Below are 14,880 nucleotides of genomic sequence, written 5' to 3' on the forward strand. Positions count from 1 at the left end.
TAAAAAAAATTTGGACCACGCCTACGATAAAAACTTAAAAATGGATATTTTAGAGAATTTCTCAATGTTGTTTATTGTTGTCAAAAGAAAATTAATTTCGTTTATTTTAGTTTTCATTTTCATAATGCAAAGTGATTTTGTTTTATTGTCAGGTCAGATACAAGAACATAACATATCCAACATGAACTTCGTCTCGTGCCACAGACGTGATCATCTCATCCAGAACCGGTTCCAGTATTTATGAGGATAGAAGCAAATTTTAATAAAGTGACCTATAAATTAATTTGATTCTAAATTTTTTTTTTTTAAACTATTAGAGGAAGAATCGAGCCACGACAAACCAGCTAGAAGATGAAGATGAAGATGTAACTTATCAAGATGAAGGCAAGTAGCCAACACACACTTGCCCGTCTCGGAAATCCAGTTGATCAAGATAGGCTCCACAACACACATTTTTAATGTGCACATGAATTACTACTACAAGGCTACAAGCATAATGGTCCTCAAATCAGTTCACAGATGCGACATCCTGATTAGTTTGAACGTTGTGAGAAGCTTTTCTCAACCGCTATATTTCCATTACCAACGTATCATTCTATCCAGAACCGGTTTTAACATTGATGAGACTAAAAGCAAAGTAAAAAAAAAATTGGCCAATTTTATACTCTCTCCGTTCCATAATATAAAATATTTTGCATAAAATACAAGAATTAAAAAACTTAATTTCTAGAATATAAATTTATTAATAGCATAAATTTAAAATAAATTAACCAATCATAAATAATATAATAAAATATTATTGGTCAATCAATTTTCAGTAAATTTAAAGTATCTTAAAACTATCAAAACATCTTATATTATGAAACATAAATCTTCTTCAAAACATCTTATGTTATGAAACGGAAAAATATATAATTAGAGACGGGCTGAAGCATGGGCATCATCCGCTTGGCCCAAGGACCGGCTCTGATTCTATCTATCACAATGTGTTTCATTGACAAGTCTACACTCTTAGTTTTGGTTTCTAGGCTTTATTTCTACACTATACAATTTCTTATAATGTATAGCTACAGCTTCGTCTTTTTTTTTGACAAACATGTATAGCTACAGCTTATTTTTATGTTTAAATTAAGAAACGAAGATATGTTTATGATCTGCGATCATAATAAAGAATTAAAGATCCTAGGAATCTCGAGCATTATTGCAAATAAAGAGTTTGGAGGACCACTTATCATGGGCCATTGTAGTTTTAGTTAAAAACTTAAAATCCACATAAGTAGTCTTCGCGCGTGATCGGAGGATCTTCTTGCTTTAATTTGCTTCACGCTAATCAAAGTTTACCATAGTCTGATTAAAACGGAGTTTAATAAGGAACTCATACCTTTAATTTAACCAACTTCATTAAAGGTTTCTTAATCATTCTTTTGCTCGCTTTCTACGTATGTCATTGTTCTTTTACAGCACATGAAACAGAGATTAGGTAGTACTATTATATTCGTACATTGGTTAACTGGTAATTAGACAACTAAGCACATCTATGATGTGATGCTTGTCACTTGAAAGTTTAGTGATAAAACTTGATGTAAGGATAGTTATTTTATTCGAGATTCTACTGAATACTGATTCGATTTTAAATGTCATACATGTATGTCATATGATATCGTCAGTGAAAATGGTCTAAAACCTAATATTCGCTAATTGGACTACATATTATAATTCATATCAAAATTATAGGTATGTATATGTTTCGTGAAACAGTCATCTAGAGTGGTCCCGTATAATTATTGGAGTAGTGTAGAACGAGTTGTGTGCAAGTCTCACTTATCATAATGTGGTTGGATCTTAATTCTCCTACCTTGTTTGCAATGATGAGAAGCATTTCCAAGTTGAATAATTAATTTAATTTTCCCCACCTAACTACATTTGTAAAACATCTCCAACCCCACTCTATTTTTCACTCTAAAATAAAGTTTAGAATTAAAAATGCTTCAATAGTACTATATTTCTCACACTAGGTTTATTCCAAATATAGAGTAATTTGTTTTTTTTGTTCATCACTCTATTTTCTACTATAAAATAGAGTAAAGCAAACTCAAACTATATTATAGAGTTACTCTATTTTAGAGTAACTATATTTTAGAGTAAAAAATAGAGTAAATCATTTAAAATGGTCTAAATACATCATATACCTGTCACAAGGGTAAATATTTGATTCTGTAGTTGTAAAATATAGTTGGGGAAACAAATATTATTTTTGTAATACTCCACATTCTTAGATATGTTTTAAAACTACAAATAAAAAATCACACATTTTAAACTAAAATTTAATAACAAATTTTCCTAGATATCACTATTTCTTGTATAAATATCTAGGTAGATAAACCGGTTAATTAATCATCTATTCAGTTATCAAGTTAATTGCAGAACAAATCTGTATAAATATATGCCCTTTCTCGAAAAAACTGTATAAATATAGTTTTTACGTTTAGCACAAAATGCATGTATATTATGGACAACCACGTCATATCACTTATATAGTATATGATTACAGCTAATTAACAACTATGATTGTGGGTTTTGACCAAATAATTTAAAGTTTGACCATGTTTATGGTTGTTGGGGGTTAGTTGTCCCATGTCCTATAAGTTTATACACATTTTATAAACAGCTGTAGCTCGAACTTTATACACATTTTAGTTTATTTTATTTCTAATGAATTATAGATTAGATTCCCTTTTATTCGTTATGTTTCCTCCTATGACATTGATATATAATACTATACTTTTATAGTCTAGATTATTTTGACCAGAAAAATGTTACTATTATTTTTTGTGTGTTTATAACACAATTAGCATCCGTTACTAGTTGCGATTGTTAGTTTGTTTCTACCCCCATCGTTAATTCTCCGTTAATAATCAGTATATCTTTGAGTTAAATTTATTTAAAACGATCAATTTATACCAACAAATACATGACTAACAATTTGTAAGAAGTGGGATCGTACCTGTTCATACTTCTGAAACAATTTTTTTTTTGAAATTGTCAAAAGTCTTGCCAAGTTTACCTTTGTTTGTTTTCAGAAAATGACAACACAGCCAAATAGTATCACCTAGATTTTAGGATCCTCATAAACTTTACGCACTGTAAATTCATTACTTGCAAATTTCAATAAAGGACAATTTCTTTTCTTCTCAAGTTGCATTGCTGATATAATACAATATGTCCCTCGTGCCACATTCCACTTATTTTAGAAAACTTCAAACTACCGTTCAATTCTGAGAAATGAAGAAAGGGTTGTGTGATCACAACCTTATTCAAGACTTTCAAGTGAGTCTTTTAAAGAAATATAACCCTTATTATAAACTAGACACATTAAAAGATTAGAAAGGAAAATAGTAAAAAATAATAAAAATATGTTGCTTGGATCCAACGGCTTAGAGATGAGATCTAAACGTAGTGGTTCAATCACACGGCTGCTAGAAAAAGCTGATAGTAAAATTATTCCAAAAGAGGGGTTAGTTGGCACTCAGAACAAAAATATGAGTGTGTCACAGCAAAGAGTCTTCTGTTTGAATATACAGTTGGCAATTTTTGTCAGTAAAAATAATATTATCTTACACATAATCATATAAATATATATTTGCATGTATGTGTACTTATAAGCTATAATATTCTAAAGCACATGTCAGGGAGTAGAAGCTAGAAAGCAAAGCTTGTGCATGAAGAGAAGAACCTCTTGCTTGCACAATGAGACTTTGAAACAATAAGAAAAGAATAATGAGACTTATATATCGTTTGAGAAATTGATTGAAAAGACATAGTAAAACGAAATTATTTTATACATCAATGTAACCTTAATTCCTCTGACAGTTTGGTATATATATTGTATTATTGCAAGAATTGAACATGTATTTCATGTGTTTAAATAAAAAGAAAATTGAAGGAAATACACAGAGGGAATAGTTTGCTGTAATTTAAAAATTTACAAGGTGTAAAAGTTAAGACATGTCTTTATTAAAAAAAAAAAAGTAAGACATGCTAAAGAGGTAGATTAAGGTTGTGTAATAATGAAAAAGGAAAAGAACAAGTAAAGCAGTTGCAGTAGTTGTTTATCTTTGTTTAATATACATATTATGTCTCCTCTGTTAGTGTTAACTTCAACAGTTTTCTCTCTCTCTCAAATGGTAATTATGAACTTTATATTGTTTATTCTCTTCCTCTAGGTCTTTTATTGTCACTAAACACAACTATTATTACTGTTTTCTTTGATTCTAAAAAGGTTGGAACTTGATGCTTGCTTTGTTGCTTGTGAATCTCTCCTTAATTTCTTTTTATATTTTCCCCTTTTAAATTTCTTCATTCTTCCCAATTCAAGCTACAAACAGCATTTGATACCCTTTCAAGACCTATCTGATTTAGGTTTACTGTAAAATGTAGAAGTCCCACCTAAAGAATTTGATTCTTATTTTGTACTCTATCTATTCAAGGGCACCACAATCTTGGAGTATCTCAAACAGGGCTTGTCTCAATCTTTCTTCCATTTATTAATCCCCATCACATTATTGCTTCTCTGATCCTAACAACTTGATGCTATCCAATGGGGTTATGTCAATATCCTTCATTTAAAAATTCAAAGTTCTTGAAGCTGAAGAGATTAGTTATGACTTATGAGACAGTGACTTTGCTCTCTCTCTCACACTATTAAAAGCGAATCTACTTTTCCTTTCTATTTTATTTTCTTTTCTTTACTAAGCTTCCATGTGAGCTGTAACTTAGCTAAATCCATTGCTTGTTCCCACTTTATGCTCTGAAACTTCTCAGCTTTCTTTGTCTATGATAAGTCTATTCTTCTCTTTAATTATTTTTTTTCTTCTCTTGACTTGAGTAGGAATAAGCATTTTATCCTAGGCTTCTCTTTCCTTAAAGAACCTGTGACTTGCTTCTGCTAACATTAGATTTGATGCTCTCTTGATTTGTTTCTCTTTCCTCACTGTATAAAATCTACAAAACTGGTTTTAACTTCCCTTGTCAAGAAGTCTTTTACAAAGTAGCAAACCTGAGTTTAAAGTTTCTTCTGTGGGTTCAAATGGGTGGAGAGAGTAATAATGAAGGTGAGATGGGGTTAAACCATGGACATGATCCCTCAATGCCCTTGTATGCAAAGACAGATCCTTACTTCTCTTCTTCAGATTGGGATCCAGTTGTTAATGGTGGTGGCTTCTCAAGCTCTCATTACCCTTCAGTGGTGATGGACAATCCAGGGATGAGTTGCTTCACTCATTACCAAACCGGTTCTGGTTATCCGGACATGCCTGCAAGTCTTCTTCCTTTTGGTGATTGTGGAGGTGGTGGTGGGGAAAGTGTTGGAAGATTGATGAGAGCTGGAGAGTCTCATGATCAGGTTTTAGATGATGGTGTTCTTGGTTCTTCCCCAAGCAGAAAAAGAAGGCAAGCCGAAGCTGAATCACAACGGAACAAGGTAGGTTTTGGTTTGGTAGCATTAAGTTCAAGGTGAATGTGGCTTGTGCTGAAACAAGTGAGTGTTGTTAAATTGGCAGAAAGCTGTGGAGGAATATCAAGAAGACACTCAAAGGGGAAGTGATCAGAACCAAAAGAAACACAAGGATGGTCAGAACAAGGAGAGCTCACAGAGCGAAGAAGCACCAAAAGAGAACTACATTCATATGAGGGCAAGAAGAGGTCAAGCCACTAATAGTCACAGTCTTGCAGAAAGGGTAATGACTCTTTACTGTTATATATATCAAGTTTTTCCTACCAATCACTGGTTCTGAGAAGTTTGCTGTTTTTGTGTTTGTGTGTTTGAAGGTTAGAAGAGAAAAGATCAGTGAAAGGATGAGACTGCTTCAAGAGCTTGTCCCAGGATGCAACAAGATCACTGGGAAAGCGGTTATGCTTGATGAGATCATCAACTATGTTCAGTCCTTGCAACAACAAGTTGAGGTAAGAACTGAGAACTATCCCAATAATGCAAGATTCTTGAAACGTTTTAAGTTAGGTTCTGAAAGAGGTATTGGTTTTGATGTCTTCAGTTTTTATCTATGAAACTGGCAACGGTGAATCCAGAAGTCAACATTGATATAGACAGGATTATCGCCAAAGATGTAAGAACACTCCCAAAACTTCACAATTGAAAAATGATTAGTAGTTTGCAAAGTTATGAATCAGTACTAAACCTACACGTTCTCTGTTCAGCTTCTGCAACCAAGGGATAGAAACACTCCTACGCTTGGGCTAAGTCCTTTCACCAGTTTCCATGGGACGATACCGAACATTTCTACCACCGCAAATCCACAATACAACTCATTACCTCAGGCAAGCAACATCAGAAACACATATGGCACCAGTTTATATTCTCTTACACATTTCTTTTTTCTTTAATCTCATTGTTGCAGACAACACTGGAGAGTGAACTACAAAGCCTTTACCAAATGGGGTTCGTCTCAAATTCATCGACTATGTCTAGCTTCTCACCTAATAACGGTAAACTAAAAGCTACACAAACTTGCTTCTGTCTCTTCCCTTTTCTCTGTTGTCTTGATTGATATTTTCTTCTTACCGTAGGTCGATTGAAACCAGAGCTCTAGTACTTCATGGAAAATTTGAAGAGAGTTTGTATAGAAGATGGCTTTGGTTCTAAGTATCATATAATGTTTTTCCATCATTCCATGTTATTATTATTTTTCCTTAAAAAACCAGAACGATTTGAGTTCTCAGTTGTTGTTTTTTTTACCTCAACGAAGAATGCATTTATTAAATATGGAATTTGTTATCATTTTACTAAATGAACTTTGTAGGTGGAAGTTGAGAATGATTCATGTTGTTAAGCAGATAGAAATGAGCAGAAGAGCTTTCTGTTTCTGTCACATTAATAATATAAACTATATCTACATAATTATTCTTCACTGTTGTATATACACAGCTTTAATAAAATGCAGCGTAGTTTCTTACTTGATACATGTGACCCATCCCTTGGTATCTTCAACCAATCCTGTCTGGATACCGACAAGGACCGAACGCAGTTTCTGGCAGACAGATTCATCCCCAGTTTCATACTCTACTCTGAATGTTTCACAAAGAATATTACAGCAGGCCAAAACTTTGTTAAAATTTGATCAAGGCAGTGTGAGTTTTTTTTTTCTTTTTACCGTTTGTCTTGATATGTTATAGTGCCTACAGGAGCAACTCCTACAGCAGTTCCTGTGCAGAAAACTTCATCTGCATCCATTACTTCATTCACATGAACTGCCTTCTCTACAACCTGTGAGGAACTTATCTGAATTTTGTTGTTTTGGTGCTTTGACTTAAAACAGCTTTGGTTTGTTTTACCTGATAACCTTGATCACCTGCGATCTCCATCACACTCTTCCTAGTAATCCCCTCAAGAATTGTTCCATTAGTTGCAGGAGTTGAGATTGTCCGACCCTGAACACTAGAATTTAAGATACAGAAAAGTAGAATTCGCAGTCTTTAAATATGTATCTTAACCTTAACAACGAAGACGTTGCAAGCAGAAGCTTCCTCAAGATACTTCTTCTTGACAGAGTCAAGGTAAAGAACGTCTGAAAACCCAAGACTCTTGGCTCTACTCAGTGCTTTCAAAACCTACAACACATTGTTCTTTTTTCAAAGCTTGTTCCCTTTCAAAACTATCAGTGGGTTTAAATAGTTACCGGGGCATAGTTTGTGATGCTCTTGACGCCTCCAGATCCACCAGGAGCTGCACGAGCATGCTCTTCCTCAACATAGAGGTTAAGAGCAGTAGTACCTTCCTATAAACCAGTAGAGAAAAGATTTGCCAATAGTTCCGGATTTTGAACCCAACCAAAAATTTTGGTTAGATTCAGTAAGTTTTTTTTTTTTAAGTTAGCACTCGGTTATTTCGCTTTTCTTTAAAAAAATATAAAAAATTATAACCAAACCATACCAAAAAAACAACCAAACCATACCAAATTCAAACCTAACTAACTGAACTTAACTAAAATTAACCAAACTTATCAAAAAATTTAACAAAATTTAACCCAAAATATAACCGAAATTATAAACTTCGGTAGGATTTCCAAAAACCAAATTAACAGAATACTGAACCAAATTTTATTTCGGGTCAATTTCGTAAGATTTATATTGAACCTAACCGACAACCGAACAACCCAAACCATCTGGGCCTAGTTCCATTGTCGCTGAGAGATAACCAAACAGTAAGTGAAAGAGAGGATATGCATATATACCTTGAAGTAGTTACCAACTGGAGATGCATAGACAATAAATGTATATTCAGGAGCTGGTCCCAAACCAAGAACTGGACCAGTTCCCATCAACAGAGGCCTAATGTACATAGACCCTTTGCCTGAAGGAGGAACCTGACCAAAACACACCACTCAAATCCCCAAAGAAACCTTTTCAGAAGACAATAATTGTTACATGAAAGCGGTTTTAGTACCCAACGTTTATTCGCAAAAGCGGTTTGCTTAACAGCATCAACGAACTGATCAACGGAAGGAGAAGGCATGAGCATACGTTCAGCTCCAAGCTGCATTCTGATAGCGTTGTGATCAGGGCGAAACAGAAGAACCTTCCCGTTTTCTTTCCTGTATGCTTTTGTACCTTCATAAATCGCCTGTGAATGATATCACAAAACCTCCATTGATAAAACAGTTCAGAGACAAAATCAAGAGGGTTACAAGAGGCTTGCCTGTCCATAGTTCAAGACTCCAGCAGAAGGACTTAGCTCAATATTACCAAAACGACTAAGTTCACCTTTGGTGAACTCACCGTCTTTTGAGCATTTCATGACGTACATGTAATCAGCTGGAGTGAGAGCAAAGCCGAGATTATCCCAATCCATATCCGCATACTCATCATCTCTTTATAATACAAAACAACGGTTGTGAAAACAGAGTTTTCTAGTGTAACAAAACATGTATTGGTGAAGGCAATATTTACATGAGTTGGATCAAACTTACTGATAAACAGGCTTCTTACGCTCCTCTCGCAAGGCTGAGGCAGCTTGTGCGTTGTACTTAGAGGAAGTTTGTAGCTGTTCATCAGAAAAAAAAACATTCTCAAATATGTTTGCATCTAATATTTGAGCTGTGTCAAGAACCATTAGATTGTAAGAAAAAACATTTTCAGTTTATACCGTACGAATATGTAAATGAATAGGTAGAGCCAGACTTTTGCGTAGAGATGAGATTGTTTTGATCATCTTCACAATTGCAGAGCCTTTGTTTTTGGTTGTGGAAGAAGATCCTATTTGATTTTAACAAAAACAAAACAAAAGAAACGAGAAATTTCTTGAAGGAAAAAGAAAAGGTGAAGAGGACACTAAAGCACACAGTGTGTCAAATTAAGTATCCAACACGTAAGTGATTGCGAAGTGTCTGCTTTTTTCTTGGCAAATAGTTGTATTTTGTTTTGTTTTTTAAAATTCTAGTTCGAGAAAGACACGTCTAGATCTCATCAGGTAGATAGACACAAGTGACTAACCAAAGGAAACATTAGTTTTGCTTTGTTTTCTTCGTCACTTGTGTCTGTCTACTTGATGAGATCTTGACGTGTCTTTCTTAAACTAGTACTTAACTTAATCAATAGAGCTTTGTCTTGTTCCGTTTTACAGACAGTTACTGAGGTGGGTCTCTTACTTACTAATAAGAGTTAGATGTGTGTTCCAAAAAGGGCCTTGACTTGAGGGTTTAAATCTTTCTTGTATTGCAAGTAACGAAAGTACAGAAAAAAAAATCATTTAGTAAAAGCCATTTTGAACAAGAAGAGGAAGGTTTGTTTCTCACCAATGTAACATACACGACATCAAGTCATGTATATACAAATTCAAAGCTCTATGATCACATCAACTGGAGAATTGCCTTTCTCGACAACAAAGTTCTTCACATACTTACCTTCACAAGTAACAACTTCCACAACGTAACTCCCATGATAACCTCTAAACTCAAACCCTCCTTCTCCATCCTCAACCACTCCCTCCACAAAAGTCAACCACTCACGTTTAATCTCAAGAAACCTCCTCCCAGCTTCATTAACCTCACCATCCGCATCCACCAAATGCGCATCCTCTCTGCTCATAAACAGCTCCCAGAACCCCCAAAGCATCACTCCTTCAACCGCCGGATGAGCAAACGCTTCCCATAGCATCACCTCAAGATCATCTCCTCTCACATGTTCGTTAACAGACGACACATCAAGCTCCGTAAACCAGATCGGTAACCCTAATGTACTCAACTTGTCTAAAGCGTTACGAACAATGTGACCAACAGGACTCGTTATATGTCCTTGTATCCCTATTCCACCCACAGGCGCACCTTTCTTCTGCAGCTTATGAACAAGCTTTATGTACTTCTCAGGAGACGACCTAGAGTCAAACCCGTCTTCGATATGATACTCATTGAGAAACAGTCTCGCTAACGGATCTAACTCATGCGCAGTCCTAAACATCTTTGCTCTCGCATCAAAGCCAAGCTTATCTCGGTAGAACGATCCGTGAAGCATCTCGTTGTTCACATCATAATGTCTGAACTTCCCGTTGTAACGTGTAAGGAGATCAGTTAAACGATTCTCAACCGCTGCTTCTAGAGTAGGTTCGCTCAGCTGTTGGACCCAGGGTTGTATAGCTGACTCGACCTCCCAGAATATGCAATGGCCTCTGGTTTGTACGTTGTACGTCTCGCAGAAGCCGAGCATCTCGTCTGCGTCTCTGTAGTTGAAGTTTCCTTGCTCTGGCTCTGTCCAGGACCATTTCAGCTCGTTGCCGAACACTGCCCACTTGAAGTTGTTGAGAAAGAACTCCACAAAGTCTTCGTTGTCTATGTTGCTTCGGCTGATGCATGAACCGAGTGGGAAGCTGTTGCTCGTCTGTCTGATTTTCACCGTTGCGCCAGATAGTTCGTTGGGATCTAGGCCTGTGACTTTGAGGCGAACGTTGCGTTTACGAACCTGTAATAACAGAGAAAAAGTATTAGTGCTAGCCATGCCTAGAATTGATACTATGCTCACAAAGTCTCATTTGAATCGGGTTTCTGATTCAGTTTGGATCGGATTATAACAAATGTTTAAAGTCGCCCAAAAATATTTTTTGAAAAAATTTTAAAATTAACAAAGTATATAAATTATTCAAAATCTAATTAAAAACTAGTTAAGCTGCGTAAACTAACTAAAATATTCAAATAACAAATAAAACAAACTACAATTTTTAAAAAATATTCTAAAATATCTAAAAATATATAAAAATTATTAACATATTAACTAATTTTGAATAATTTAGTTAAGGTCAGGCTTTGGTTGCAAATGAAGTTTCAATTTTTGTTTCAAAACAGTTTTGGAGATGTAAAGACTAAAATGTTTCGTGAGTTACCATATCAGCTTGTCCTTTGAGATAACTCAACCGCGCTTTATGATCAACAGCGAAGATCTGTAGCCCTGCAACCATTAGATCAACACCAGGAGACGGGCCCTGAACATGAAGCATAACTTCTCTCGCTTGCTTCTCGATTCTAAACGAACCCACAACTTCATGCCAATCACCATCCTTGACCTCAACTTTTCCTCCATTAACCCATTTACCATCAACGCTGAGTGCTATATTCACGTCCTGTGGACAAGTTAGTCCTCCTGAGCCAACTTTAACCCAAGCTGAAACCTGGTATGTAAGAAACAGCTTCACTTTATCAGTTATCATCTGAGCAGGACCCATCCATGTTCCACTTCGGTTCGTTGCAAGCACGTATCGTCCGGATAGATAGTCATGAGTTGTTCTGAGAGAGTGTTTGGCCAATGGAGGTAATATCTGAGGGGAGCCTTCTCCAACTCTTAGATGGCAGTCTCCAAGAGGGAACCAACCTTCGATGGTTCCATCGGTTAGGTGGCTGTTGGAAACTATGTTCATCCCAAAAACATGACTCTGTAGTAATAATGGAAACAGTTTATGATTCATCAGACATGAGGAGAAGGTGTAGAAAAAATAATACCGAACAGTAATACCGAACCCGAACCAAAATTGATTATATACTCGAATGGATCTAAAATTTTAATATCCAAAGATTTACACTAATTTTTGAATTTTTGACATAATTTAAATGAGTACCGGAACCTAAACCAAAATTTATAAATATGCTTATAACTCTAGCCCCAAAAATCCGAAACTCGAATAGACCCACACCTAAAAAGGTGCATGTTAAAGAAATACAATGTAGATGTCAAACCTCAATATATGGCCGTCTTGAAGGTGGAGGTTTCTCTGCAGGCTTGACTTCGAAATGGTCGACGAAAACATCAATCCCTGGTGGGGGTCCTTCAATGTAAACAACTGCTCTAGCCGGAGATCCATTCAAGAGGAACTTCCCTTTCAACTTTACCCAATCGTCATGGTTTGCCTCAACACTGACATTGATTTGATCAGATGATACATTTAGATTCACATCTTCAGTATCATTTGGTATTAAAAAGAGAAAAGAAGCCGTTGCCAAGCTCACCTGGAAATGCCTATGTATTCTTCACGTTGGTCAAGGTACTGAACATACAAAGTTGCCTGCACGGTGTGATGGCTATGCGATAACCGAACAACAGAAGAAGCTTCATAAATGAGTTTCCGCTGGACTCTTTCTGTAATATCCTGCTCAATTCCACTCCACTTGTGTGTGCGCTCCGTTGCTGAAGCAAAACACGTTCCTGAATGTGGTAGTATCCTCCCATCAGCTAGAGACTCATGCAACATAAGATTGCATCCTCTTCCAGACCAATGATTGAGGCCATCGGAAAAGCTTGAATTCAAAAAGATGTGATGATGATCAGCTTCAGGAGCTGAGGAGAAGTCTCTGCTTCTCTGGAAAGCGAAAGAAAGATATTAAACACTGAACACAGCTTCTTAAAGATCTCAAGAAGGCAAGTACCTCAAACTGATTATCGCTTTCGCAATGGATGGTTACTGACTTTATAAGAAGATCAACACCAGGAGGTGGACCTTCGAGGAAGAATACAACACGGTCAGGTCTTCCTGATAATGCAAAAGTACCTTCCAGAGTTTTCCAAACATCGTTTGAAACATAAGTTCTGTTATTTAAAAAAAACACTATCAGTGTCAGTCTTCTTGACTATTATATAAAAGAGACTGTCATGTGTTTGTTTCCATTACTTTCCAATTAGTTTAAACTCGGTTGGTGACCCTTGGTGCTCTAACTTCAAAGTAGCCAGGACCTGAGCCGACCTTTGAACAGGTCCCCATACGCTGACACTAGCGGAGACTTTATATGAACAACCAGGAGAAACTCTGTCTGTGATATCTTGCTCCAGTCCTTGCCAGGTTTCGCTCCGGTTATTAACAACGGCGTATGATTCTGAGTTGCATTCGTTGCTGCCAACAACAAATGAATCACAGCTGTTGGAGTTCCAAGAACACAATCCGTCAGAGAAGTCATGGTTCGTAATGATATTCAAAGGAGGAGGATAAACACTGAAGGCTGCTTTGTTTTCTTCCGTTTCCTGTAGTAACACAACAAGCCTCGAAATGTTAAAACATGAGTTGCTATTGGATTATGCTGTTTAGAATCACATGTCAGGGTGAGCTGTACAACGCTTCAATGAACAGTTTATAATCAAATGACAAGGTTATGATGCTTCAATTTGATATTGTTTCATTGGCTGAATTGTCTCTGAAAAAAAAAAGCTGAAAAACAATTTCATGATCAAGCAACCATAGCTAGTAATAATATTCAATCTTGAGCGCATTATAGTTACTCATCAAAGGGTTATCTTCTAATCACTACTTGAGTTATTTGCTTATTTGTACTCAAGAATGCTAAATTACTAATCCCATAATGTTAACTATCAGATCACAATGGTTTCTGGCTGGTAAACCTTTACCTGAAAGTCACAAGAAGTGGATTCTTTAACGGTAACTGAGCGTATAAGAAGATCCTTCCCCGGAGGTGGACCTTCCAAATAGATCACAACACGGTCAGGCATATTCGATATCGAAAACGTTCCTTCTAGATCAACCCACTTGTCTCTTGAAGCATAAGTTCTGCAGGTCAGTTCACAAATCCATCATCAATCTCCACAAAAAATCCAAAAGACAACAACAAACTCTCAAAACGTACTTTCCAACGAAAATATACTCAGTAGGAGAGTCATCGTGCTCGAGCCTCACGGTAGCAAGAACCTGTGACGATTCATGGAAAGGACCAGAGACACCAACACAAGCCGAGACATTGTAGGTAACACCGGGAGAGACTTGAGGTGTGATGTCTTGCTCGAGTCCTTGCCAAGTTTCTTTCCTGTTGGTTACAACGGCGTAGCCAGAGTCTGAGCTGGAGGAGTCTGAGGAGACAACGAAGGCTTGGCATGCGTTGGGGTGCCAAGGCTCGAGCCCATCAGAGAAGTCACCGTTATGAACGATGTTGGAATGCGCCATGAGAGTGGTGGCCTGTACTGAAATCAATCTATCAAATCAACATGTACAGATCGTATAGAAAACGGGTCAACGCAGGGAAAAAAAAAAGTCAAATAAAAATCTCACCTTTGAGTGACGGAGAGGAGAAGAGAGGAGAGAGATGATTAGTTGTAGGAGGAGTCCAATAGGCATCAATCAGATATGCTTTGGAGAAGAAGAAAGGTCGAAAACAAAACTCATCGGACTTTTCATTTGCTTCTCTGTGTTTCTCTGTTTCGGTTTCAATGTATTTGTCTTGTTTCGGACGTGTTGGTTGGTCATAGAATAAAGTCAAACATTGTGTGGTTTGACTCTTCTAAGCGAAAACAACAGAGATGCTTTTGGGCAAGGTTGGATCCATAAGCAAGAGTCAAGACCGGGCTTAGTTTGGGCCGGGCTTGATTAAATCATTTTTACTATCTTAA

At 36.5% G+C, this 14,880-nt stretch overlaps 3 protein-coding genes across 5 annotated transcripts; 1 reads left to right on the plus strand and 2 right to left on the minus strand.

The window, feature by feature from the left end:
- Window positions 1-4,615: 4,615 nt before the first annotated feature.
- Window positions 4,616-6,798, plus strand: LOC106419828 (transcription factor bHLH74). Its single transcript, XM_013860666.3, has 7 exons — window positions 4,616-5,479; window positions 5,559-5,735; window positions 5,827-5,961; window positions 6,051-6,122; window positions 6,214-6,333; window positions 6,414-6,501; window positions 6,583-6,798. The coding sequence occupies exons 1-7, from the start codon at window positions 5,087-5,089 to the stop codon at window positions 6,603-6,605; spliced, it is 1,008 nt and encodes a 335-aa protein (XP_013716120.1). The 5' UTR covers window positions 4,616-5,086; the 3' UTR covers window positions 6,606-6,798.
- A 59-nt stretch (window positions 6,799-6,857) lies between these two features.
- Window positions 6,858-9,406, minus strand: LOC106419827 (branched-chain-amino-acid aminotransferase 2, chloroplastic-like). Of its 2 annotated transcripts, none has more exons than XM_022691561.2 (10): window positions 9,158-9,406; window positions 8,982-9,055; window positions 8,711-8,882; window positions 8,459-8,635; window positions 8,247-8,378; window positions 7,692-7,790; window positions 7,507-7,623; window positions 7,348-7,443; window positions 7,167-7,279; window positions 6,858-7,075 (listed from the first exon to the last, which is right to left on the minus strand). In XM_022691561.2, the coding sequence occupies exons 1-10, from the start codon at window positions 9,221-9,223 to the stop codon at window positions 7,069-7,071; spliced, it is 1,053 nt and encodes a 350-aa protein (XP_022547282.1). In that variant the 5' UTR covers window positions 9,224-9,406; the 3' UTR covers window positions 6,858-7,068. The 2 variants fall into 2 exon arrangements, with proteins under 2 accessions (XP_022547282.1, XP_013716119.1); XM_013860665.3 differs by having other exon boundaries at window positions 6,858-7,080; window positions 9,158-9,401.
- Window positions 9,407-9,740: 334 nt separating this feature from the next.
- Window positions 9,741-14,764, minus strand: LOC125575575 (endo-1,4-beta-xylanase 2). Of its 2 annotated transcripts, none has more exons than XM_048741852.1 (9): window positions 14,543-14,764; window positions 14,124-14,449; window positions 13,888-14,047; window positions 13,160-13,506; window positions 12,918-13,077; window positions 12,501-12,850; window positions 12,231-12,408; window positions 11,384-11,929; window positions 9,741-10,965 (listed from the first exon to the last, which is right to left on the minus strand). In XM_048741852.1, exons 1-9 carry the CDS (start codon window positions 14,606-14,608, stop codon window positions 9,847-9,849), a joined length of 3,252 nt encoding a protein of 1,083 aa, XP_048597809.1. In that variant the 5' UTR covers window positions 14,609-14,764; the 3' UTR covers window positions 9,741-9,846. The 2 variants fall into 2 exon arrangements, with proteins under 2 accessions (XP_048597809.1, XP_048597810.1); XM_048741853.1 differs by having other exon boundaries at window positions 14,124-14,454; window positions 14,543-14,710.
- Between the last annotated feature and the right edge of the window lie 116 nt (window positions 14,765-14,880).

Source organism: Brassica napus, chromosome A9 (assembly GCF_020379485.1).
Source record: "Brassica napus cultivar Da-Ae chromosome A9, Da-Ae, whole genome shotgun sequence".
Classification (NCBI taxonomy): Eukaryota; Viridiplantae; Streptophyta; class Magnoliopsida; order Brassicales; family Brassicaceae; genus Brassica; species Brassica napus.

What these genes read in the sequence shown, in the direction of transcription:
- LOC106419828 (XM_013860666.3), top strand. Translation starts at nt 5,087, where the DNA reads ATGGGTGGAGAGAGTAATAATGAAGGTGAGATGGGGTTAAACCATGGA. An exon ending in CTGAATCACAACGGAACAAG is followed by an intron (nt 5,480 to 5,558) that starts GTAGGTTTTGGT and finishes TTAAATTGGCAG; the next exon opens with AAAGCTGTGGAGGAATATCA. An exon ending in ACAGGATTATCGCCAAAGAT is followed by an intron (nt 6,123 to 6,213) that starts GTAAGAACACTC and finishes TTCTCTGTTCAG; the next exon opens with CTTCTGCAACCAAGGGATAG.
- LOC106419827 (XM_013860665.3), bottom strand. Translation starts at nt 9,223, where the DNA reads ATGATCAAAACAATCTCATCTCTACGCAAAAGTCTGGCTCTACCTATT. An exon ending in GAGTCTTGAACTATGGACAG is followed by an intron (nt 8,636 to 8,710) that starts GCAAGCCTCTTG and finishes TATCATTCACAG; the next exon opens with GCGATTTATGAAGGTACAAA. An exon ending in CAGTTGGTAACTACTTCAAG is followed by an intron (nt 7,791 to 8,246) that starts GTATATATGCAT and finishes ACTGGTTTATAG; the next exon opens with GAAGGTACTACTGCTCTTAA.
- LOC125575575 (XM_048741852.1), bottom strand. Translation starts at nt 14,608, where the DNA reads ATGCCTATTGGACTCCTCCTACAACTAATCATCTCTCTCCTCTCTTCT. An exon ending in GAGTATATTTTCGTTGGAAA is followed by an intron (nt 14,048 to 14,123) that starts GTACGTTTTGAG and finishes ACTGACCTGCAG; the next exon opens with AACTTATGCTTCAAGAGACA. An exon ending in GAATACATAGGCATTTCCAG is followed by an intron (nt 12,409 to 12,500) that starts GTGAGCTTGGCA and finishes AATCAATGTCAG; the next exon opens with TGTTGAGGCAAACCATGACG.